The sequence below is a fragment of the Triplophysa rosa genome, linkage group LG16, assembly GCF_024868665.1.
Source record: "Triplophysa rosa linkage group LG16, Trosa_1v2, whole genome shotgun sequence".
NCBI classification, from domain to species: domain Eukaryota; kingdom Metazoa; phylum Chordata; class Actinopteri; order Cypriniformes; family Nemacheilidae; genus Triplophysa; species Triplophysa rosa.
Genome location: NC_079905.1, coordinates 11,330,490 through 11,356,544, shown reverse-complemented (window position 1 = coordinate 11,356,544; position 26,055 = coordinate 11,330,490). Strand labels below are relative to the sequence as shown.

Here is a 26,055-nt window from a genome sequence, read left to right as displayed (position 1 = left end):
TTAAGTTATTCAGCTTTGTTAAAATAGTCATTGTTTGGACATATCTGAGGGTTCGTTTAGGCCTTAATTATTGAAATGACTCTTACAAACACTAGTGAAATAAAAATATCGATCGACCTTAGTGAAAATCCTTCATACTTATTTCTAAAATACCTCTTACTACTACTAGTGAAATAAAAACAAAACATTGATGGAACTTAGTGAAATTCCTTCAAATGTGTTACTGAAATACCTCTTTCAAACACTAGTGAAATAAAAACATCGATCGACCTTAGTGAAATTCATTCATGTGTATTAATGAAATACATCTTACAAACACTAGCGAAAATCATTCAGATGTATTACTAAATAACCTTTTACAAACAGACATCAGAACCAGCGAAAAGTTACAGGAGCTGCCAGATATGACTTTTCTCAGCGGGTCATGACTCGTGACCACTGACAGAACCTCGTACCAACAAAAACGACGGAGCACATTTTCAAACAGTCGCGCCTTTATAATTCAACCTCAGATTGTAGGTTTAAACAACCACATTGTGCTCTAACGAACTCTTAAAACTACATTTTGCGACACAACAACAGATGTATTACAAAAGTTTGCCGGGGCTCAATACGAACTAAACAGAAATGAGGGTGCAGCTTCATTTTCAAGTAAAATCCGCTCTCATCAACTACACTGAAATCTTTCATCAACTATACCTGAAATATGTTGCCTCAGTAGTGCACTTTTTAGCATGCTGCATGCATAAGGAATGAATATCACTAGTGTTTGTTAAAAGCTTATTTAGTAATACACGTGAATGATTTTTACTGGTGTTTATAAACGACTTTTCAGTAATATACTGTATGTGAATGATTTTCGCTAGTGTTTGTAACATATTACATTAATACATATTAATGAATTCACTAGTGTTTGTAAGATGTATTTCTTTAATACATATAAATTAATTTCACTATTGCAGATCAATGTGTTTGTTTCACTAGTGGTTATAAGAAGTATTTCAGTAATACATATGAATGAATTTCACTAAGGTCGATTGATGTTTTATTTCACTAGTGTTTGTCAGAGGTATTTCATTAATACTTATGAATGAATTTCACTAAGTTCGAACAATGTTTTTATATCATGAGTGTGTGTAAGAGTCATTTCAATAATTAAGGCCAAAACGGCCCCTCATAGACATACCATACATATACATGCCACCAGTATGTGATTGCCTGATTCCAAACACATTATAGTCATACGCACAATAGTAAAAAGTCTTTAAATCTATCCCGCACCTTTCTCCATTAAATCTTGATGCACCCTAAAAGGTTTTCCCTTGATTTTGTCAACACCCTTCCCCGGGTCGCTGTTAAACTGCCGAGCTTGTCGAGGATAATCTTCCCCTCAGGGATTATGAAGCTCTCCCATAGTCATCACTTTTTTCCATTTTAGCTCATATTAGCCAGCACCCTGTGGCTTAGCAGGTCCAGCCTTGTATCGGAGTTCAAAAGGTACATCGGAGATTTGCTTGACGCTTCAGTTAAACCATCAAACCGATCGTTGGGAGCTCCGGTTCCTTGGTTCTAAACCCAGCCAGTAATACACATCAATCTGTTGCCGTAATACATTTCTTTAAGAAAATAACAGTTGGGCTGGGCTGTGTAATGGCACTTATTACTTTCCGGTTCAATATGACTGCAAGATGAAAGTAAGAAAAGCCTCATAATAGTCCCCATTGGTTAGAAATGTTCTTAAAGGGATAGTTCACTCAAAAATAAAAATTCAGTCATACCCACCGTCTTGTCATTTTAATTCTGTATGACTTTCTTCCGCAGAACACCAAATAAGATATTTTGAAGAATGTTGGTAACCGGAACCGATTCACTGGCATTGGTTTTGTGTCCATACAATAGAAGCGAATGGTTACCGGGCGGTTCGTTTACTTTCTTCAAAATATCTTATTTTGTTCTGCAGAGGAAAGACAGTCAAACAGGTTTAAAATGACATGAGGGTGCGTAAATGATGACTGAATTTTCATTTTTTGTGTGAACTATCACTTTAAAATATGTTCTTTTGTATTTCCCGGAAGAAAGAGTCAAATTTTTTGAGAATTTTTATTTTTGGATGAATTGTCTCTTTAACACAGATTTTAATATCTATCATTTCCAAGTTCTACACTTGCAAACCATATTTGTCACCATAAACCAAAAATAATCTTGGTTTTGCTCTGAGAGGAGCATTTTCTGCACACTTTACTTGTGTGGAGTATGCAAAGACCTGAACTTGTATTTGTTCGTCTCTCTCTCTTTTCCTCAATGCCCGGGGGCTGGTTTGCTGTATTAGAAACAGTTATCTCTGCAGTGGTGAGAAGAAGATTGCCAACCTTTTTGATGGCATGGAGCACGTTTGCCGAGCGTAATAAGCATCGTGGTGACCTGATCAACGTGGTAATTGTCTTGGCAACCTGAGGAAATTAAAGGCACAGCATTAAAATGCTTCCACTGGCCCTGCGACTTGTGATGCTACCATTTGATCAAATGGCTTATTATCAGCTTTGTGGGAATATGTTTAGCAAAGGCGGCAAACCTCAAACTTTTGCAGGTAATGTGATGATGTAAGAATTTGATAGCTGTCCAAGATATTGTACTGTCGGCTACTGGTAAGATGAATGTTTAGTGTGTCATTTCTGAATGCTCAGCTTTTCTTGAACATTTGATTTTTTTCTCAGGTTGCTATGGTGTTGATGGCGAAAGCGACTCTATCATGAGCTCGGCCTCAGAGAACTCCACGGAACCGTGGTTTTGTGACGCTTGCAAGAACGGCATCACTCCCAGCTGTGAACTTTGCCCGAGTCAGGATGGAATCTTCAAGGAGACCGACGCTGGGAGGTGCATTTAGCGTTTGAACAGTTTTGACATTTTATCATGATTAGCAGATTCATTCTATTCTTGTCAAGCCTTTTAATTATCCAGTTGCTTGTTGTAATTGTATATTCACCGAAAGGTTTGTTAAAGGAACAGTTCATCCAACAATGAAAATTCTGTTTTCATTTACTCACCCTCAAGTTGTTCCAAATCTGTATACATGTCTTTGTTCTGATGAACACTGAAAAGTTGTTTGGAAGAATGCTTGTAACCAAACAGTAGTAAAAATTGCTTTATAAATGTCTTTGTTCAGTTCTTTGGTCACAAAAGAAGATATTTTGAAGAATGCAGAAAAGCAAACAGTTCTGGGACACTTTTGATTACCATAGTAATTTTTCCTTCTATGGTAGTCAATGGTGGCCAAGAACTGCTTGGTTATACGCATTCTTCCAAATATCTTTCTGTGTTCATCGGATCAGAGAAATTAATACAGATTTGGACCAATTTGAGGGCGAGTAAATGATGACAGAGTTTTTGGATGAACTGTCCCTTTAAAAGTGTTCCTTATGAAGCTAAGATGCTGGGAAGGTGCTATGCATATGAAAAATATTTGGAAATATGAAGAGAGAGAGAGGGATTGATATGTGCAGGATGGGTCGGAAAACAGTGAAGCAGAGAAAAAGCATTAGGCAGGTTTAGGAGGAAGGGATAAGAGAGAGAGAGAGAGGGGAAGAGAGAGGCACCTGAAGCGTGAAGACTCAAGCCACGTTATCAGTGATAGTTCTCCTCAGCCCGCCTGCACCCAAATTTACTACTTCACTAGAGCATGAAAAACACAGCAAATTAAAGTGTGGAGCGTGCTCTCACCAAAGATGGATATCTTTATATTGGACTTCGGATTCTCCTTCCCAAAGTCTGCATTTGAAATTTTGCCACACCAAATGGTCCGGTTAGAGCACATTTGATCCTCTATTGAGGATTTCCTCCTTTAATAAGGAATATAGTTGGTGAATAGTAGTCAAGTTTTAGGGGGGCTGCTTTGTCCAAGTTGGGTTCCGCAGCACATGAAGTTGTGAAGAATAGGGATGAATAACTTTATATTCCTGCCCTGTCAAAGGTGGGTGCACGTGGTATGTGCACTTTACGTTCCGGGGGTCGCGTTCGGAGATATCGACAAACTGCGGCCGGTAACACTCACAGAGATGAACTACTCGAAGTACGGAGCCAAGGCAAGTGTCAACAACTATAACTGTTACTAACTCATAGAAACAAGATAACTCAACTAAAAAAATAAACGATCACGTACCTCCAGCACTGAATATTGCCAAAGGTCATATTAATTAGTATTAAAATCTATTTATATTGACATCACGTGTGTAGTCACATTCTTTTTCAGACAAAATTCATCGGCTTTCTGATGAAAGTGAAGTGCTTGACTTTCTTAGAGCAAAAGATGTCTTTCGCTTTCTTCCTAGGAATTCTGTCGACTGTAGACATTTTGACATTTACTCTATCTGACATTATTTTATGTGTCAGTAAGTCAGAAGAGGTTCCTTTTACTGGGAAGCAAATTACGTTAGAAGCACTTGAACAGCTTTCTTTAATGGTTTGTGCTGTACATTTGATAAGAAATGACTCCTGCAGAAAGGCTATTATTATTTTAATTTTGAACTTCAGTAATTGGAGAAAGTCAAATGGGCTTTTAGAGCCTGTTGTCCACTTTATCTCAAGTATAGAACTATACTGTAAATGAATGTTGGATTATTATAATTGTGTTGAGGACAATTTTTATTTACTGTTACACAATCAGCTTGCAGTTTACTTTGCGTCACTTTGAGAATATAGAAATAATCTAAAATAATTACAGTGTAGGTAATGAAAACTGAGGTCAGCATGTCAAAGTTTTTCCTGTCTTCACTATGAAACACAGCAAAAAGCTTTAGGACAAATAAAACCAAATGTTGTGTGATATAAAAACCTGCATGTCGTGTTGTTTTTCTTTGTTAAAGTTTGCTGTTACTCACATGTACTAGTATGTCATAACAGTCTGTTTGGGTTGATGGTTTGCAGGAGTGCAGTCTGTGCGAAGATGCGCGATTTGCACGCACGGGCGTCTGTATCAGCTGCGATGCCGGAATGTGTCGCTCGTTCTTCCACGTGACATGTGCGCAACGGGAAGGGCTGCTGTCTGAGGCCGCAGCGGAAGAGGTCAGTTTGAAATATCCTAATTCAATCGATCATGTGACTGATCTTGTCTTCTGTGGTTAGATTTTATAATTCTGCTGTGTTTCCCGCTTTCTAATGATCAGGGTTCTTTCTATAAATTATTTATAAAGGAGAAGTTTGTGTGTACATTTCTACTTATTTATATTGTAGATGCTGTTTTTTCGTATTCGTCATCCTAAAAATTTGTCACTCACAGAAACCTTGCGCCCTGAGTCCGCGTATTAAAGGAACAATACGGCATTTTTAGGAGGATCTATTGATGGAAATGCGATATAATATACAAAACTATTTATTCAGCGGTGTATGAAGACCTTACGTAATGAACCATTATGTTTGTAATACCTTAGAATAAGCTGTTTATATCTACATACAGAGCGGGCCTACATACATTGAATTCGCCGCCATGTTTTGTACAGCAGCCCTAAACGGACAAACAACTCTAGAACACGCGTTTCCTCTTCCTCTCCGCTGCGGTATCATGGTGAAACAGATCGCGGGAAGATCTGTGATCTGTACGGATCGTGCTCTCCGGTGCGGAACGCATGTGACCTGCAGATTAAGTGAAAGTTTATTCATCATTGAGTAAAAAAGTAAAACGCGCTCTCGCTCGCTCTCCAGTTTCAGCTCCAACGCGCTCTCGCTCTCTCTCTCCAGTATCTGGACGAGTACAATATTAAAGCGGTTCCAGATAAACAATGACCCTCAAAACTGCTCCGTCACACAGCTAATATTACATTAACAACATATCTTGGTATGTTAGTATGTTACTCACATACTGAGTCAAAGCAACCTCCTCGAGGGTGATTTTAAGACGATCTTTCTCTCCAACGTCTCTCTCTGCTGGAAAGTATCTCCATAGATATTCTGCTAAAAGCCTTAGAACCGCAGGTCTTAACGCGTCTCTGCTGTAAAGTCTTTATTATATTAACGCAGGTCCTGGCTCCTGTCTGACTTTTATCCTTCTTTTTAAACTTAAAATCCACAAACCGTTTATTTTATGTAATACATAAGTCATAGCTCTTTCTACAGTCTTTCTAATGCCCTTCCCTGCGTCAACATGAGAACGACATCTTTTTGTACTGTGGTTGCCACTGTCGTGTTTGGACTGAGCGATTCGTGGCAAATCTATAATACAATGCTAGCGGCCGCTGTTAATTAAGAACTGCGCCTTTAATCTGTTGTAAAAAATCTGCAAAACAATACAGCCTGCTGTCGCTCTCCTTATTTCTCCATTTATCCCTTGCCGCTAGGCTGTCATACCTCTCTGCCTGCGTCTTCTTGCACACCTGTCAACACTCCCGTTTTGACCGGGAGTCTCATGTTTTTCACGCCCATCTTCCGCCATCCTCATGTTTTGTTATTTCTCCCGTGAAACTCCTGTGTTTCAGTTCTTTCTCCTGTGAATCTCCAGCAGTGGGATCGCGAAAAGACAGAGGGGGATCCCCCTGGAACGCGGTTGCGCTGGTCTCTTTTGTACACCTCGTTTTGAAATGAGTACATACAGTACCATCCTGTTTTCCCAGCTGTTCTGCAATCATCTGCCACAACTCTCTCTTTGTATTCTATGTCTTTGTACTCCACACTTTGTTTCTCATGCAGTGCTTTGTGCTGCGAGATGATGTAGATCTACTCAGACGCCATCCTGGATTTTTTAAATAATTCAAACATAAATTTTTCGTTTCATTTCTTCATAAAATGATTTAATGAGGAAAAATGTTTGGAGTATTTTTGTTTGTGCTGTGGCTGTTTACTCAGGCAGGCTGTGGCGCAGTTTGAATGCATGATGTAAGTTTTGAGACTGTTTTCAGCCATTAAAATAGTTTAGATGAGTTTTAAATGGCAAATTATATTTATTTCGTTACATTTCTTTTTAAAGTTAATTTAGAAAAATGTTTGGAGTATGATTGTTTGTATCCCAGGCGCGGAATGCAGATTTTTTTATTTGAACTCATGACATGAATTGTTTAAATTCCTCCTTTAGCTCCTCTCCTTCTTAAGGAAAAAACCTTCCGATACGTGCGACACGATCACATGCAGACCTGTTACCACGTCTCAAACGGCTTCAAATATTAGGTTTGTCGGAAATAATGCAGTGCTGCGCAGTTCCGCAGGAGTTGGTTGAATAGCTCTCAAACTTAACATTACTCTATATTGTGATGAGAGAGTGTGGGCTTTTCTTACCGTTTACCTCAAAACAGTCGCATCATAATAATGTAAGTGTGCTTCGGTCCAGATCGTAAAATGAGGACAGTAGGAGTGGGGACAGTAGCACTTGTGCACAGATGCCCGGCCCTTGGAGCATAAATCATTTGTGTCTCATCGGTCTAGGATTGAAATGCAGGATTTTGTCGTTATATTTCCTAACGCATCTCATTGAGGACAATATTTCATACACGACAACGATCTGGTAACATTTGCTGGAACACCGGAACTGTTCATTTACCTGGTCGACAGTGACTTTCTGGCTCTTTAAAACAATTTCAATATGCGGTGAGGTGCCCGATAATAACACATTTCTATGGAGTGTTTGTTAGCTAGGAAATTCATTAAAAATGTTGCATTTATAGCCTAATATTGCTTTTATCCTAAAGTATGCATTGTTATTATTAGTGTCAGTATTTTTTTTGGAGTTTATATAGTTTAATTTAAGACATTATTTTATTAGCATATTGTTAGAACTGTGCTTTTGTGGTTATGTTCAGCATTATTTCGGATAATTTTAATTCCTGTGTAAATGCATTTATGCCGCATTAACGGTCTGTGTAAATACACATTTTCGTGGTTTTATGCCACTTCAGATTCGGTTTCTGTGCCACCTTTGCTGTGTAAAGAGGCCATTAGTCTGCTATACCAGAAGCTGGGGTTATAGTAAAACAACACTTAAACTGCTCTGAGTTTGTCATCATCATCATCTGAAAGGTTTACAAGATCAAACATACATTCTTAGAATCAAGTGTTTCCAAACTTTGGATTGGTTTGTGTTGGTTAATTTTCTCATGTTAGAAAGATTTTAATTCTCTGTGTTGTGGGGAAGTTTTGATTCCAGCTCTTTCCTACCAAGTTGACACTGTATCTGGTATGTATCGATACCAGAATTTTCACATGTGTGTCTGAATTTAAAATCCGTGATTTTATCAAACAGCGCGGAGAGAGGGCTTCGATCACGAGGTCAACCACTCGAACAAATTCCCAGCCCAGGACGCAGTCACAGGCCATCAGCCACATGGCTCATATATGCCGTCCGTATTGGAAAAGCATATGACGGTGTCGTTCAGCGCAGATAAACACTGACGAAAAGTGCCTACTCGCCGCAATCCACTTAATCCAGTCAGCTGTGCAAAAGGCCCCATATCAACAGGTGAAGGGGCTGATATCATCCAGCCCGATACCTTAAGCCTAAACCATTCCGCGGATGAGGGAAAATGGCTGCGCTTCTATCCGCTCTGGAGGGAGGGGTGAAACCGGTAGACTCGCTGCTAATGTGTCAGATGCAGAGATGTGAGCCACACGTTGCTTTTATATAGAACTGATGATATAGATTGTGTTTCTAAGAAAGGCAGACCTGCAGTTCGCTTCCATTCCTGGAAAAAAATCCACCAGCCTAATATATCAATGTCTTTCTCCCCCAGCTTCTGCTCCGAAATGTAGCTTGTCCTTTAAAAGGGAGGGGAATTGTTACAGGCTTTTTGCGGACAACTATTTGTCACAGCTATCGGAGAATGCACAGACGCCGATGGGCCATAAAACTCTAGAGCGCGGGGCGTCATTATCACACCGGCCAGAAGATGTGAGCCTGTATTTCAGGAGATACTCCCATCTCTCCCATAATCAAATCATACATTAGAATTATCAGGTGCGAGGGTGCACGAGCACGCAGAATTGAATGTGGAGCCTTTGTGATGCGGGAACAGTAATGAGGTATTTGAGAAGATGGAAAATACTTGAATACCAAATCACAAGGAGATTGTGTTCTTAAAGGCTTAAACATTAGATTAAAATATGTCCTGCACCAAAGCCAGGTTTATTTGTTTTTTTATCTTTTAGACCTCGTTCTGAACCAGATTATTTTATAAATGCAGGAGTTGCAAGGCAGACATCTGTGTTTGGTTTAATCAGGGAAATATCAAGAACACAACATTATTGTTTTTCGTGATTGAGTTTTATTATTATTAATATGAAATGTATCATTTGTTTGAAAGATTATTCAAATTGCAAAACTGATTTTAGAGTGCAAGTTTACTAGTTTTTTTATTGCTTGTAAGTGATATTCTGCAGTGTGAACTTGTTATTGTCAGCTCAAATGTTATTGTCAGTGTGTTTTCAGATCTTGTATGCACTGAAAACATGCAATGAAGATTCGCTTTTGGCATGAAAAGGCTTTAAAGTTCCAATGTGTCATTTTTTGGATGATCTATTGACATAAATGCAATGTAATATACATAACTGTGTCTTCATAGTTGTATAAAGATCTTACATAATAAAGCGTTATGTTTTAATCACCATAGATTGAGCTATTTCTGTCTACATGCGCAGCGGGTCCCCTTACATGGAATTCACCATGTTGTTTCTAAATTTAGTAGTCCTAAATGGACAAACTGCTCTACAGAGCGTGTTTCGTAAATACGTTATGTTTATTGGCAAAGAAGCGAAAAAGTGACGATATCTTAGTCCTGTGTCAGCCACCGTACTGCTCCGAAAGGGAGAGGGGAGTGGTGGAGTGAGTCGTTGGTGGCTATTCAAAACCTCACCACTAGATGCAGCTAAATTGAATACACTGGAACTTTAAAAGGGACATACTGTAATAGTAAGGACAGTGTATCTGGGGCGACCTGAGATTGAGTGTCTTATTCAAGGGCACAATGATGATGACCCATCATGTCTCACTTCATGTGTGGACTGAGCCAGCAATTATTGTTGACATGTCAGTTTGTTTACTACTGGCCGTTCCTTTGTGGGTTTTATTATACAAGGATTTAAGATTTAATTTGGGTCTATTGGGTGTCTGTATCTAAAGCCCTGATTTATTTTTTATCCACAGGACATTGCAGATCCATTCTTCGCCTACTGCAAGCAGCACGCTGACCGTTTCGACAGGAAATGGAAGAGGAAGAACTATCTGGCCCTGCAGTCCTACTGCAAAGTGTCCTTGCAGGAGAGAGAGAAACAACTCACGCCTGAAGCTCAGGTGAGAACCGACAGTCTATCCTGCCTGTTTTTTGTAGTCTGGTATGAAAGGATGTCTCAAGATGAGGTTTCTATTTTGTTTTGGCTAGAGTTAGAGTTTTGACAAGTGCGGTTCACATTGTAACTGAATTTTGATTGTATGATATGTATTGCGATATCATAGTAATAGATGCAACCATGTGGTATATCAGTCTTCACTATAGACCAGGGGTTCGCAACCTTTTTGACTCCAAGGCCCCCCATTGTATTTAACAATATTCAAAGCGCCCCCAAATAAAAACTCATAAATTCTACCCAATAAAGTATTTTCAAGCTTAACATTCACTGGAAAAAAAATTGGTCATTATGTAAATGGCTAAATAACAACAAATGTCTTGGTTTTTAGTTTTTTTAAATGTGTTTCAATGCTCATTTTGTCTAATTTCAAATGATTAGTTATTCTGAAGTCGCATCTGACCCGACGTTAACTTCCGGTCTGGCTAGTGGCTAATAATATAACTATTCATATTTTATTTTATTTATACAAATATTCATTTTTGTATATTTTATTGTATAATAATGTATTAAATAAACAATTTGTTGAATTGGTCGTCTAACTTAGTCACATTTAAGTTTAGCTAAGTAACTGTTATTCTACAGGTATCCCAAAAATATACTGGCTAGACATACTTTTAACTTGCTAGCTAATGTAATTTACTCCTTGTATTTTTAGCTTGTTATCAGAAATAATCTACAGGGACTCTATTCTTGCGGATGTGTACTGGAAGTTAAGGGCCACAAAAGCGTGCATGCGCAGGAACGCTTGTTTATGCAGTTGCTTTGAAGCGTCAATATACTAACGTTTATTCTGGAACGTCTGTGATTTTATTGTCCCATAGGCTCGAATCACCACACGTCTCCAGCAGTACAGAGCAAAGGCAGAGCTGTCCCGAAACACTCGACCTCAGGCATGGGTCCCCCGAGAAAAGCTTCCCCGACCACTTACCTCCAGTGCTTCAGCCATTCGTAAGCTGATGCGTAAAGCCGAGCTAATGGGTATCAGCACAGATATCTTCCCTGTGGATACATCCGATACCAGCGCAAGCGTGGATGGACGCCGTAAACACAAACAGCCTGCACTGACTGCAGATTTTGTTAACTACTACCTGGGTATGAGTTTCTGGACTTTCATTTGCTATTGGCTGCTTTGGCTTTAGTGTTTAATTTGTTCTTATACAAAGGATCAGGCCATTGATTTGGATGTAGTTTTCATTCATAACTGTAAACTTTTTTTAGATTATTGACTTGTTTGGAAACAATTCAATCTTTTTTGATATACCAAGTTGAAATTACACACATCATCTTATCAAAGTTAATTTTGATCGTACACTATTGAAAATATTTTTCATTTTAAGCATTGATCGCGGATCTGACGTGCTTGAATCTAACCACAGTATCAGACAGCGAGTGCAAGACACGCATCCCATTCTGTAGCCTTGCAGCTAGGCACTTGCCCTCCAGATGAGTGATGCTAAAAGCAGATGTGCGGAGTAACCTTGGGCACACACTCCATTAGGTTCCAGCAGGAGGCCTACCCTCTATCAGCGCACATTCTCTTCTCTTTTTCTCCCAACGCTTCTGTTTTTTCCCTTTAACTTTCTCCCTCAATCTTCCTTTGATATACCTTTTCTGTACCAGATAGCAATCTCTGTATCGATTTGTTCATGTCTATTGGTATTCAGAGCGGAACATGAGGATGATTCAGATCCAGGACAACATCGTGGAGCAGAAGAACCTCAAAGACAAGCTGGAGAGCGAGCAGGAGAAGCTGCACATGGAGTACAATAAGGTCCGTCTAACACTCGGCTCTCAAAGCATCTGTTTCGTACTTTAGCACGTGACCAAAGCAGATTTGTTTTCGCCATCGGTGCTTATGCGGAGGCACGCACACGAAGAAATAACAGCACACTTGAGCTGATGGAAAAGCTACTAAACAACTACTAAATAACAGCAATTATGCTTCAGTCTTTCCGTTTACTATGTAACTGTGAAATCTGCGTATGGTGTGGCAGGCCAGCTGCGGAGAGGAAAAAGATGTCTTGTAGAACACAAGGTTATTATTGTTAGCATAAACTGTAGCAAAAAGTAGCAGTAAATAGAGTTTTAGAGTTTTCAAAAATTTGTGTTGCTGTTACATACAATGAAAATGAAAGCTAGTACAGAACATCCATACTATAACAGCAACAACAGAAGACTAACATTCTGTTTTTTCTTATTCGGTTCATTCCCTCAGTCTTTCTAAACGTGGTCTCTTGGAGTAGATTTGGATGGTGTTTTCTCATCTGGCCCTATAAGGAATAGAATGAAAGCGAATAGAGGAAGTTGCGGGAGTTAATGTGGCATCCAGTCTTTATGCGCCGCATGTATTAAGCGTTATTAATGGAGTGTGTGTTGTTAATTACGCCACTCAACATGCATTAGCACAGCGACGGCCTTAAAAAGATATGCAGAGAAAACCAGCATCAGTGGAAAGCTGACTGCTTATCTGCAAAAGTTATGACACATCCAGTTGTCCGAGTCGGATGGAAATGAGATCTGATAATACTGAAGCATGTGTAGTTGGTAACAGATTCAGGCGTTGGTTGTAGTTGTTCGGTCGAGACCTGGGTTTGATTCCACCTCCTACGCAAGTCTTTTTTTGCATTATTAACCATGTCCTGCAGTACATTTGCGTCATTATTGCAAGAACTACTGTGAGTGTTTCAGAAACGTCAAGCAACTCTTAGTGGAGTCCATGTGGGCTGTAACCCAGACAGGTCTGTTAAAGTGAAACAAACTTCAGTCTGCACCAAAACCTCTGCTGTGAAAATACCCTTAGAATCTTTTAATACACGTCACCATTGACTACCATAGTTTTGCTTTATAAATTTCTTTGTTCCGTTGAACACATAAGAAGATATTTTGAAGAATGTAGGAACGCAAACTGTTCTGAGGCACTTTTGCCTACCATTGTCATTTGTCCTGCTATGATTGTCTATGGTGGCCAAGAACTGTTTGGTTACAAGCATTTTCCCAAGTATCTTTCTCTCTGTTCATCGGAACAAAGAAATTTATAAAGATTTGGAACAACTTCAGGGTGAGTAAATGATGACAGAATTTTTATTTTGGGGTGAACTGTCCCTTAACCTTTTTGACTCCAAGTATTTTGACCCCGTCGTATTCAGCAATATTCAAAGGTCGCCCTCCCACTCACAAAAACTCACAATTTCTACCCAATAAAATATTTTAGAACTCGACATTAACTGGTAAAACATTTATTCATTATAAAAATAGCTAAATATAAGAACTATCTTGGTTTTTTGTTTTTTATTTCAGTATTTTGTCTTCATTTTAAGGGCTAACTATTACAATGTCCTTAAAATTACATTTCATGCAGTGTGTAATGTTGCTGTGAGTGAATGTAAGCAGTCTGCCAAGTTGTAAAGCCGAAAGTGAACGAATAACAAAGTTATTGGCTTGGGAAAAAAGGAGTCGACTCTGAATCACGCAAACGAGTCGTCTGCCGTTCTAATTTCAGTTCCGGGTCAGATTTATGTCACTCTGTGTATTGCCAGCCTACGTTACATTTGCGACACTGCACTCGGTAGACCAATCACAGCAGACCATCTGATCAATCAGGTCAGAGTGGGCTGACAGAAAGGAAGGGATTAGATGGATGAATCACCAAACAAATCATTTGAGAGTCAGTCAATAAGTAAGATAATAACTGCCTATTATTAGAAAATAAAAGTGTTTTTGCATCTTGTATGTACGTAAACGTGTTGTTGGACACTCCATAAACCAAAGAAGGGCCTTAAAAATCACAAAAGATTTACTCTTTAAATTATTAGTCATCTTGAGGCCCCTTGGAAGTCAGCTGGGGTCACAGCCCTCCTGTTGAAAACCACTGCTTTACATATTTAATCAGGAGGCATTTCTTTTTTGATGAGATAGATGGCACAAGCATAGTTTCCAAACAAAACTTTTTAGAAAAAGTTATTAATCTCTTAAAGGATACACCTAAGGGACACTAGATATAGTGGTTTTATTAGTGCCCACATGCATAATGGGGCCACTATATGTGTTTAAGGCTCGTAATCTATGTAATTATTGTGAAAGTAATAACATTACAAATGTGTAACTACTGTGGTTTTTCATTTTAATCTGGAGTATGTGGAGTAAACCGAGGAAACGGTTTTTAAATGTTAGCTCATGCACCCCACAAGAAGCCTCATCTTCACAGACAGCAGAGATAAGAGACGGCTCTCTGTAGTTGCGTTTCACACACCCATAATAACTTCACCTCTGCACTGTTTCATCTCATCATCGTCTTTATCAAACGCCTGCCTGACGCTTATCTACTGTCTGGAGCTGAGAGTGGACCCTGCACGGAGAAATGCCACAGCCGTATGTGTGTGTGAGAGGCAGGCATAGGAAGTGTAATGTCATTGTATATCACGCTCATGCTACGAATCTATTAGTAATAAATAAGAAAGTAATTTTTGGTCAGTGTAGTATTTGTTCTTCTACACAACCACAAATTGTATAGAATGTGTGTATAAGTTTGTTGACCACTGAAACTCATGTACGCCTGTGGATATGTTCACTCTTGTATGCATTTGTGTGTGTATGTGTGGTAATGGGCAGAGCCGCCTAGCTTGTCCTTGTCTTATCTCATCTCCCGCCTTGCTGCGGTTTTATCTGTCACAGCTGTGCGAGTCTCTGGAGGACCTGCAGAATGTCAATGGCCAGCTGAGGACCGAGGGCCAGGCCATATGGAACATGATGGGAGGGATCCTTGGACAGGTACGGCTTACCTTCAACCACCTCATTTTGCTATCCGCTGTCCATCTTCATTCCAACTCTTCCATCTCTCCGCCCCATCCTACCCTTGATCCAGCTGCACGCCTCATCTATCTGTCACAGCTTCAGTGAATTTCCAGCCCTCCCAGAAACAACCTCTGATATAAACCACTGCCCTCAAGCGTACCGATCGCGCTGGGATGCTTTCGAGGGGCTATATTTGTCACTTTGGTAGCATTTTGTTTGTCCCTGAAGGCTAGCTAGATAACATTGTGACCGATTTAGCAGTCTGGTTTTGGAACCTTGGCATCTTTATGCAGATTATTTTTGTTATTCGTTTCTAACTTTTAGAATGAATAACTTTCGATACAAAAGCTGGGTGGACGGGAGATAGAATTTTGTTTTGTGAATTTTGAAGTATACAGGTATGTACATAGTAGGGTTGTCACGGAATCATAAAAATATTGTACGATACTATACCAGCTGAAGTATCACGATACAAGTAGTATCACAATGCTGTGCCATGTTCATAATTGAAATCTCCAAAATAAACCAAATTTCCTAATACACAAGCGAAACATTTTGTATTTACCATAGTAAATTTTGTTATACTGTACACTACAATATTTTGTGGTATTAACTATAGTAATCGGATCAATTGTAGCAAAAACTGTAGTATCCCTTAACTATGGAAAGATTAAAAAGCACTATTTTATAGGAATTTTAAAGTTTACTGTAGTAAAACGTGGGAGCTATACTATACCAGTCAAAAGTTTTTGGACACTTACTCACTTATTTGTTCATATTTTTCCCTATTTTAGATAATAATGAACTCATCAAAATTATGAAATAAAACAAAGGGAACTATGGAAATTATGTTGTAACAAAAAAATGAATTAATTAAAACGTGTTATATTTTATCATCTTCAGTGGTCACCTTTTGACTAGAATTTGCAGAAATGTTTTCTAGTCATTTTATCAAGCAGCTCCTTGAGTTCTCACCCTGAGATGCTTTTTAAACCATATTAAAGCAGTTCCCATCTTTTATGTGCTCTTATTGGACGCTCTTTCTTCATTATTCAGTCAAAGTCATCCATTTCAAAAACATTTTTTATTAAATAAAATGTTAGTTTTGTCATGAAAAACAACGTGTTTGTTTGTAAAATTATATTTTTGTCTACTAAACTAATTTCAGACATTTCAGCATACACTTTCAGATCAAAAGCTTTTTTTTTAAATAACGAGACACATTTCACTCAAGTGTCCCAAAACTTTTGACCGGTAGTGTAATTCAGATGTGCGACAAATTTCATTTATACAGCAATGTTTATAAAGGGAAAGTTAGGCTACTTTAAATGTGAACCTGAAACGACCAGTAAGTGGCGGCCTTTTTTTACTGAGTCACTTAATCATTCAACCAGTTTGTTCAAAACGGCAGATTTTTTTTCAAGAGTGAAGCAAAAATCTTGATGAATGACTCACTGAATCATTTTTTCTGATTCATTTAGGAGAGACACACTGCAAAAAGGCAGATGTAAGTGTTCAAATGAACTTTAATGCGCATATGCAACATTACTGACGGTACTACGACATTGAGCGACATTGCTGGTAGCTTTAGCATCGCGATGCTACCGTAGCACCAGTACACTGTGCAACCCTAGATAGTAGATCGAACTGCCTTGCAAATGAACACATGGTGCATCATGTTTTTCATACGATGTTGATTATATTCATTTACGCATATTATCGAGCATTACAGCTTATTAACATCCAAGTTAATAAACCATGAAGCGATCTGAGTTAACAACTCTTTGGTGTCATAAACAACGGTTCTTGCTCAGAGTTTGGTTATCAGACACCATCATGCGGAACTAGCTTTCAAAGTGTGTTTTCGTAGAATCCCTTTTGACTTCATAGCAGAAAGAGTTTAAAGAGAGCAGAAATCTTCTCCCTGGATTTTTTGCACCTGGGTAATGAGCTGTGATTGAAAGAAATCTAGATTGTAGGCAGCACCCCACAGGGTAGACGACGTCAAGGTAATTCTCTTCGCTGTAATGGGCCTCCTGTTTGCGAAATTCTTTCATTTGCGCTAACTGATTGACCTGTCATTGGCCATGCACTCAGCCCTGACTCGGTAGCTAAAAGCCGCCAACCTCTCCCCCGCTCGCTATGGTAACCACATCACCAAGGTGCGTCGCCATGGGTGACGGTCACTTAATGAGTGTGAAAATGTGAAGGTCTGAAATGTTCGCTAGATCTCTCTTTTTGTCTAAATAACAGTCTGTACTTAGAATGGCAATTAGCAGGATATGCTCCGAGACAAATATGCCATTGGTAACGGCAACCGTGAACGGGATTGTGGGTTTTTTTTATAAATATAGTCAAGTCGGTTAAAATGAACCTTGCTCGGCCTATCTAAAAATGTGGATTGGTGTTTTTATGACACACATGTTCGCAGTGGGGTTACAGAGAGCGAGGGTGTCACAGAGGAGTCGCCTGTATTTTGTCACCTTGTTCATCACTGTGATCATCACAGAACGAGTGACTTTGATGAGAGGAAGACGGGACATCTTAAAGGCCTCCACCCTTCCCCGTCCTCACCTAAAACTACATGTCAATCAGGACTATGACACACGTTGTTATCTCACACACAGTGTCCATTTGCATGAACACACGTGCGACTGCTTAAAACTTAATTTGCGTCGAATAACCGGTTAGCCAGTTTAGAGAGTGTGTAAGATGGTTAATTAAAAAGAACTCTTAAAATGTCTTCTCACCAGATAAATACCGCAATAATGGAGCGAAGAGGTAGAAGGAGGCTAGGGGAGCCGAGTGGTCTTGAAAAGAGCGAGCCAGTGAATCTGCAATGATGGTCATAAATCAGATAATTAGAAAACGTGCGCCGCTTAAGTAGTAACATCAGTCAAGGCACCCCGCTCTTTTGTGTCATCTATCTACTACATTTTCATTCCCTATCAGTCAATGGCGTCTTCTCATAACCCTCAAATTATTGATGTTCTCGAGAGACGCTCTCGTCTTTCGTGCCACCCCGGGTGAGGGAGACGTTTCAACAGAGCACTTTGGGGTAGGAGTGGAAAAATCTAAAGTATCTTTGCGAGACCAGGGATTTTATCGCCTTTGAAAATGTTGTCTTTGGACACTACACAGTGTTTCTACTTTTTCACACCAATTCTAAAGTATGTAAATATCTCCAGGTCATTAAAAAACTTTTTTTAGACAATATAAATATATTTTTGTATTTAGTTTTTATAATATTTTCCTATTTTTTTGTCACACAAGTGTAGCGTCTTACCACACAATGCTGGGTCTTCTGCTCTAATATCTACTGAGCTTTCAATACATTGTTAAGCTATAGCTTGTTTTTCAGCTCAGGTTGTCACGTGCCCGTTATATGCCAAACCTAAACGTCATTTTGAACTCCCCAGGCAATGCCGCCCCGTTGGAAATTTCGTCAGTTTTGTGACCCTCCCAGAGTACCACAGGGATCTCCACAATCTATGCGAGACAGCAAAATCTGTCTGGCTCCCTCAGCAGATGGCCGGCCGCCTGTTCGGCTTTTTTTCTCAGGCTTTTTCTTTTTTTGTGTGTTCTTAGGCAAACACCTTTCTTCCCCATAAAACAAATCCAATGAAATGTTGTAGATTGGACAGTCCTCCTGAGTTTGCAGGGTCTGGAGCCTGGCACCTCCTCACTCGGCCTTCTGGCCCGCTCTAATCCCTGTGGTGCGGTGGATAGGAACCGGTACCATGGGCACACTGAACTGAGAACACCCAGATTAGAGCAGCTCTGGAGGGAAGCTGGTCTGTGTTGCCGTGCGACCGGCTCCTACCAGATCATTTTTCTAATTAACCCAGACAGAAACGATGATGCTCAGATGTATAGACAGAAAATAGAGAAACATTCTTCCTCTTGTCAAACACCATCTCAGGCTTTTTGCTGCTACAGTATCAATAAATGTATACACCATATTTACATTAGTATATACACACTATGTACAAAGAAAGTTGAAGATCCAAGGTCAGATATGATTGTGTCTCTTTTAAATGTGGCTGAATGTCAGTGCTGTACTTTCTTTGTAGAAACTGAACTCTCCTGTAGTTCTGAAAGCCCCTAAAGAAAGAAAGCCGAGCAAGAAAGAGGGAGGATCACCAGGGAAGTCGTCTAACCTTCCTGCTGTGCTCTACAGGTTAGCTTACAGCATACTGTACAGAATGAAAGCAGGTGTCAAGCATCAGTCACAACACCCTGGACTGTGTTCATTCAAATCATTCACAGACAGTATATATATCTAAAATCTGTAAAAAAATGTCTTTGCTCATAATGTCTTTAAAGTTATATTTTAGTATATAAATATAATATTAGCCTTGCCTGCTATGAATTGCTACAGTATGAATATGAAGTGATTTGTGTTCTGTGTGCAGTTGTGGGATCTGTAAGAAGAACCAGGACCAGCATCTTTTACTGCTGTGTGACACATGTAAGATGCACTACCACCTGGGCTGCCTGGACCCTCCCCTCACACGCATGCCGAAGAAGACCAAAAACAGCTACTGGTGAGAGAACCACAACAGGATAAAATCACATGATGAGTAGTTTTATCCCCCATGTCTTTTTTATTGGAACAGAATGTTGGGGTGGGAGATATTTTCTATATGCGACCAATCAGAAGTTTAGAGTCACTTCACTCAAATGTTTCTCATGATCTTAAACAACTTTTCATCTAAAGGCGTATGCTTGAACGTTTGGAAGCATATTTTAGAAAAAGTATGATTGTACCAACATTACAGTATTTTATAAACGTAACATTTTATTTGAAATGCATAACTTTGGCTGAATAACAAAAAAAGCAGCTAATAAGAGCCTAGCATAGGTGAGAACTTAAAAAGCATCCCAGGGTCAAAGGTGATTGATGAAATGCAAAGAGTATTTTTTTTCAAATTCTAAGCAATGGGGGGCTACATTTATATAATATATCAGTTTAAAGTTAGACAGTCTAAACTCGATCAGTCTAAATATAATTCCCATAGCTACATTCATGTTATTCCACAGTCTTGATTTGCTTGCTTATTAAAATGTGGGAAAAATGATTAAGTGATCCTAAACTTTAGAACGGTAGAGTATGTATTTAATTAAAGTAGACATTACTCTTACAGTTATGAACATTAGTTAGAAGTAGAAGAAATTGCAGGAGGGGGTGCTTTTATTCTAGAATTTCATTGGACAAGGGTGGAAATAAGTGGGAATCATTCATATTTTTGGTCTGTGTACCTAGCTGTACATTTTAAGTGTATTTCCATATTAAAGTTAATATTGTCATATTTAAGGTGAACACTAGCATACACATCATATGGATGGTTTCAACGGCAACAACATAAACAAACATTATGAGGCCTAAACTTAACTTCTGGTAGACAACAGAGTCCTTGTATATTAGATTACAAATAGTATAAACTAAAATATGAATATAAATTTAGTATAATATAAATTGTTATATTGTATAGACCGATAAACAAACACAGAGCGGATGTTAACCTCGAACTAGGCGCTTGCGTCCGATGAAAGAATTTCAGATCTACCAGCCATAGACTAAATATTACATCTTGTTGATCTTTTAAGTGAGTGTGAACGTTATAAAATGTACTTTGGAAGTGTTCAGATGTTTTACCACACTTGTGTCTTGTAACTACAAGTAAGTCAAAATTTTGATCTGAAGCGAAATAAAGTTTGAATTCTAATACTGTGTTCACACCAAACGCGAGCAATCGCGTTCCACGCTCTTTATTACTCGAGGGAAAAGTTCGTTATTTTCGCGTGAAGGACGCGAAAACTCTTCGCGCGAATTCATAGCTCGAGTTGAAAAATTTCAACTTGCACGGAAGAACGCCTCAAACGTCTATGCGCGTCTTTGCATTGACTTTGTATGTAATTTACTCGTGCCAAACGCTTAATTCGCGTTTGGTGAGAACACAGCATAAGAGTAATACTCCAGAAGTCTTTCTGTGTTTACTTTTATAAGGTTATACTAACTGTCACTTTGAAAAATTTATGTGGAGCGCCACCGTTTGCGTGCGTGAGCGTTTCTGCGTTTTGTTTATTTGTCAAGCTGTACCCAATGCTTTCGTTGCTGATTCGAGTAATTCATTTAATCCATGAATAAGAAAGCGTGATGTCGTTCCGCGCTGCTGGATGGAAATTAGAAAGCATTTGAAAGATAAAATGGTGCGGGGGACCGAGTCATACCTAATTACTGGCAACTGCCTGCCCCTGAGACAGTAATACTGTATAATCAAAAAGCTTTTGCTCTCACTAAAGAATCACCTATTCCTTCACTTCCAATTTTATATATTGTTTGTGTGTTATATTTAACAAACCTTTTGTTGGAACGAATACAAGGCATCGGCTTCCACGGCTTCCTTCAAAAGCTTGACACGGACCTTGAAAGCCACTTTCTCATCTCGATGATTTCTCCCGATTGAGAAATCCATAAGGTCAAATGAAAGCAGCAGAACTCCTTTATCACTCGCTCTCTTTCTCGTCCTTTTCCAGGCAATGTTCTGAGTGTGACCAGGCCAGCAGCGACGAAGCGGACATTGCCATGGAGACGCTACCGGATGGAACTAAAAGGTCCAGGAGGCAGATCAAGGGACCGATCAAATTTATCCCTCAAGAAATGAGCCCAGATCCCAAAAAACATCAAATGAGAGGGACAGTGAGTATTAACATCACCTATACACATATGATGAATTTTGGGCTTCTATAATGGACATAGTCAATAACGATACCAAAGTCTGTGTCCAATTTGACCGTTTCCATTCAAAAATAAGATGGTTATGAAAGGTTCTCATGCTTACCTTGTCACTTACATCCTTGTTCAGCTTTCAAGTCAATCCAAGCACTGGTATAAATGAAGTTCCTGGACTCAGTTTGCACCTCAATCCCCCCCTCTAATTCACGGTTTGACTGTCGCCTCAAGTGAAATAGTCATTCATTGACTTGAAATTGATTCTTGCTTCTCACTTAAAATAGTTAATTGACCTGTTCTTCAGTCTCTTGAGCTTTAGCTAAGGTTATCAGTATGAGATACAAGGTCAAAACAACCTAAACACTCTATTATCTTTAGTGTTATAAATTTACCTTGAAACTGGGATACAGCCATAATTACACTATTAGTAAAAACCCCACTGGAAAAGTCCTCTTTATGCACACTATTCAGAGTTTGGCACACTGTAAAAAAAATCCAATGAACTGCCTTAGGCAGGATCCCGATAGTCATGGGACTTCATTAGGAACTATGATGGAATGTCTCATAGACACTCATTGTACAAGATGAATTTCTCTCTGCTTAAAGTGAATGAAAATTCTATCATTGTTTACCCTCTTGTCATTTCAAACCAGTATGAATTTATTTCATTGCAGAACACAAAAGAAGATATTTTGAAGAATGTTGTTTTCCGAACAGCAGCGGGACCCATTCACTTCTATTGTATGGACACAAAACCAATGCAAGTCAGTTGGTGCCGCCACTGTTCGGTTACCAACATTCTTCAAAGTATCTTTTGTGTTCTGCAGAAGAAAGTAAGTCATACAGGTTTGGTAGTTAAATACCGCTCATTAGTAAATGTACTTATAAGTACATTTGTAATGAACTTTTATCTCACCTTGTTTGTCATTGGTTGGCTTGCTGCAGTGCATTGCTCTGTTAAGCAGCGCAGCCTTAGATTTTGGATAAACGTATACATATTAGGATGTAGCATTATTGCCTGTAATGCTTTTGTAATGTGCGCATTACCGCTAGTTGTGCCAGCCCTATATTGAGCTTTGTGTGTGTGTTTTCTCAGACTTGAGATAGGGCTTGTCTTTCAGGCTCTCTGTGGCTTCCACTTATCACTGTCCAGCATTCTCTGATCTTGCGATAGCGCTCCGGCAGCCCAGATCCCCTTAAGGAAGACAAAAGATATCTATCGGAGAAACGACAAGCTCTCCAGCCTTCCTTCATTTTGTCTTTTTCAACCTTTTGTTTTAAAGCTTTGTCAATAAACCTCACCATGCTCGTTTTAAGCCAAATTAGAAAGTAAAGCACTGTTTTTATGCCTTCCGCAGCAATGCGGATGCTTGCCTTGGCTGGCAGCTGTCAAAATAGCTCAAACAAAAAAGAATAAGTGAAAGAATGACTGTCGGACGAACGTCATTTTTCTTTGCCGTATTTATGCGTATGTGCGTTTGAGTGCGTGCCAGGCAGGGTTAATGTGTTTTCCTTTTAGTCTTTGAGACTCGTGCCCAGATGGGATGCGAAGGCTTCGGCAGAGGGAGGCTGGATTAAGGATTTTATTTTGCTCGGAAGCTCCAGCTAAACTTAGCCAAAGAAAGATGCTTCACTGCAGAATTTATCTTCACTTGCACTCCAGCGTGTGCCAGTGCCCTGCTTTGCATTTTTAATACCCTTAACCAGTCAGTGTGGTAGTGGCAAGCCCTTGTAAAGCTGTGTTCTGATTTATCACGGCCGGCTGATCGACCCCCCGCGTCCGTCCGTTCAGGAGTCAGCGGTACCGCACCGCTCGCCAACGAGCAGCACTTTTTTAATGCTACTGAGTCCTGGCCCTCCTGCTAAACTGAAATGGCTCTCATGACAGACACACACTGAGATTTTGTTCAGACTTTTTATAATTTTATTTGAAAAGCTTTATGTGTCCTTTTAAAAGCCAGAGGGCACTGGAGGTTATGCAACGCTGTCTACCATAAGTTTTTAACTTTGGCACGTAATTCTTGGGTTAGTGAGGAAATTTGATACTTTAATGGTTAATTTTCTGTTTTCTGGCTATTGCTTTTGTATACGATCGGGCTTGTGGCATATGAGATCATTTTCATCCCATAAAGTTACTGTACATTGAACAAGAAACCAGAATCAAGTCTAGGAACCACAATATCATAGAGGCTTTGGGGTTGCAACTGCACTAAAACCTAAAAGTGCTAAAATCTAAAAATGCACTCGGTAGTACAGTATTCATTCAGACAGCTTCTTTGATTATTATTTTGCGTATTCATCCCGAATCGTAAGCCATTAGTCTTTGAATCACCGCAGTGCCTCGGTATGCACCAGTAGTTTTTCCAATTCTGTGAAAATTGATTCAATGCTTGTTAAAGATGCAGCAATGCAAAGTGCTTAATTAAAAAGTTAGTTTTAGCCGAATCGCCCGTGCCGTTCCAAGCGAAGATTTCTGTTTGCGTCAGCCCTTCACCCTGTTTACAGCGCTTCAGCGCCACAAAGTCGAGGTTCTCGGCGCGAGCTCTCCACCGATCTAGATTACCTTAATCGAGTCTGCCGTAATGAAGGAATAATGAAATAAATGAGAGCCTTTGTTTGGTGCTACCATCGAGGGAGAAGTGGCAGAGGCATTTAAGTGCCAGTTGGCAGTGCGGAAGCAGTTAGCATTTATAATGATAAGTGTTCCATCTGCCATGTGGTGGCAAGCCAAAGGCGACAGATGGAATTATTTTCACAATCTGTTTAAATATGTTGTCGTTTTTTCTTCCCTTTTTAAAAAGCCCCAGCTTGGCACCGCCGTACGCCTGTTTGCATTAAGGCGCAGACGTTTGATTTGATTTGCGCATTGGTTTTTCGTCGATAGGCCGCTGATGGAGATGAAGGGTCGGTCTGTTGATGGTAGACAAGACAAATGCGAACACGAAAACTTAGTTTGGAAGCTCGATCGCGGTTCGTGGCACACACCAAAATCCAATTTAACAGATAGGGGTGACCCAATTGCAGAATGGCCTTATGGACGCACTGGTTGAGGCTGTAGTCTTGGCTCTAAACAAAAGGATTGAATCCCTCTGTCACACGAGTGGGAGCCGGATTGAATGAGAGATTTGGATTAGAGAGAAGCACCACTGTTTGACATCTGTAGCAGCTACAGTGAGCAGCGAGTCTCCAGCTGATGTGTTTATTTACAGAGCGGTAAACTTTGTTCTGTTCAACATGGGTTAAACCACATCACACACAATCCACCTGAGTGGCTTTTCAGATCGAATTTTGCTGTTTATGATAGGACTGAAGATGCTTCGAAATCGTTATTTGATCTTTTGGCATTATTTGTTTTTTTGGTGTGTGTGTTATAGTGTAATCTGACACATGTAGCACATTGCAATGTGACAGAACCAAATCACTCCCAATATAGTCAATGGCATTGTGTACAATGCAAACAACCTTGTTTTGGTGGTTTTGTAAATAAACCAGTGTATTATCATTGAATGTGAATTGGGAAGTGAAGAAATTACAATAAATTTTGTAGACACTGTGTTATGGTAGTGTAATGAGAAGCTGAAATGGGACAATAGGTCATAGCTTGCCCCTTGCACTTTTGTCATTTTTCTTTTTTTTGGAGGATTTGGACTTTTTAACAGCATTATTATTATTATATCATTGGGTAAAAGTGTCTGCTAAATGCATAAATGTTATTGATAATCATATTGAATATATTATTTTTAAATATCTCAGACCTAGGCAATTTCTAATGTAAATCTTACTAATTTATTTCAGTGGCTCAAAAAGCGATAGTTCACCCAAAATAACAATTCTGTAATCATTTAGTCACCCTGATGTCATTTAAAACCTGTATATGACTATTTCTTCTATGGAACACAAAAGAAGATATTTTGAGAAATGTCTCAATGGTTTTAGTTGTTTAGTTATGAACATTCTTCAAACTATCTTCTTTTGTGTTCTTCAGCAGAAAGAAAGTCATACAGGTTTGAAATGACATTAGAAATACATTTTCATTTTGGGGTAAACTATCCCTTCAATAATTTCAATCATTTTAAATAATTGATGAAAACTGAAAAGAAATTTTGCTGCTTTCCTTCTAAAACATAGTATCTCCATATTTTAAATATATTTCATAAATGTATTTTTTGCCATAAATTATTTTTGCTAGTCACCATTTATGTTTTTCATTG

The 26,055-nt window shown here is 39.2% G+C and overlaps 1 protein-coding gene across 2 annotated transcripts in view; it reads left to right on the top strand.

The window, feature by feature from the left end:
• phf14 (PHD finger protein 14) overlaps positions 1-26,055 on the top strand; it is a 75,558-nt gene that overhangs the window by 12,222 nt on the left and 37,281 nt on the right. For both annotated transcript variants that reach the window (XM_057354882.1, XM_057354883.1), the window contains exons 5-14: positions 2,715-2,874; positions 3,968-4,079; positions 4,921-5,058; positions 10,115-10,261; positions 11,139-11,409; positions 11,982-12,088; positions 14,989-15,084; positions 19,182-19,288; positions 19,524-19,655; positions 21,649-21,811. In XM_057354882.1, coding sequence (XP_057210865.1) covers positions 2,715-2,874; positions 3,968-4,079; positions 4,921-5,058; positions 10,115-10,261; positions 11,139-11,409; positions 11,982-12,088; positions 14,989-15,084; positions 19,182-19,288; positions 19,524-19,655; positions 21,649-21,811 — 1,433 coding nt within the window. The remainder of the gene's footprint in view (positions 1-2,714; positions 2,875-3,967; positions 4,080-4,920; positions 5,059-10,114; positions 10,262-11,138; positions 11,410-11,981; positions 12,089-14,988; positions 15,085-19,181; positions 19,289-19,523; positions 19,656-21,648; positions 21,812-26,055) is intronic.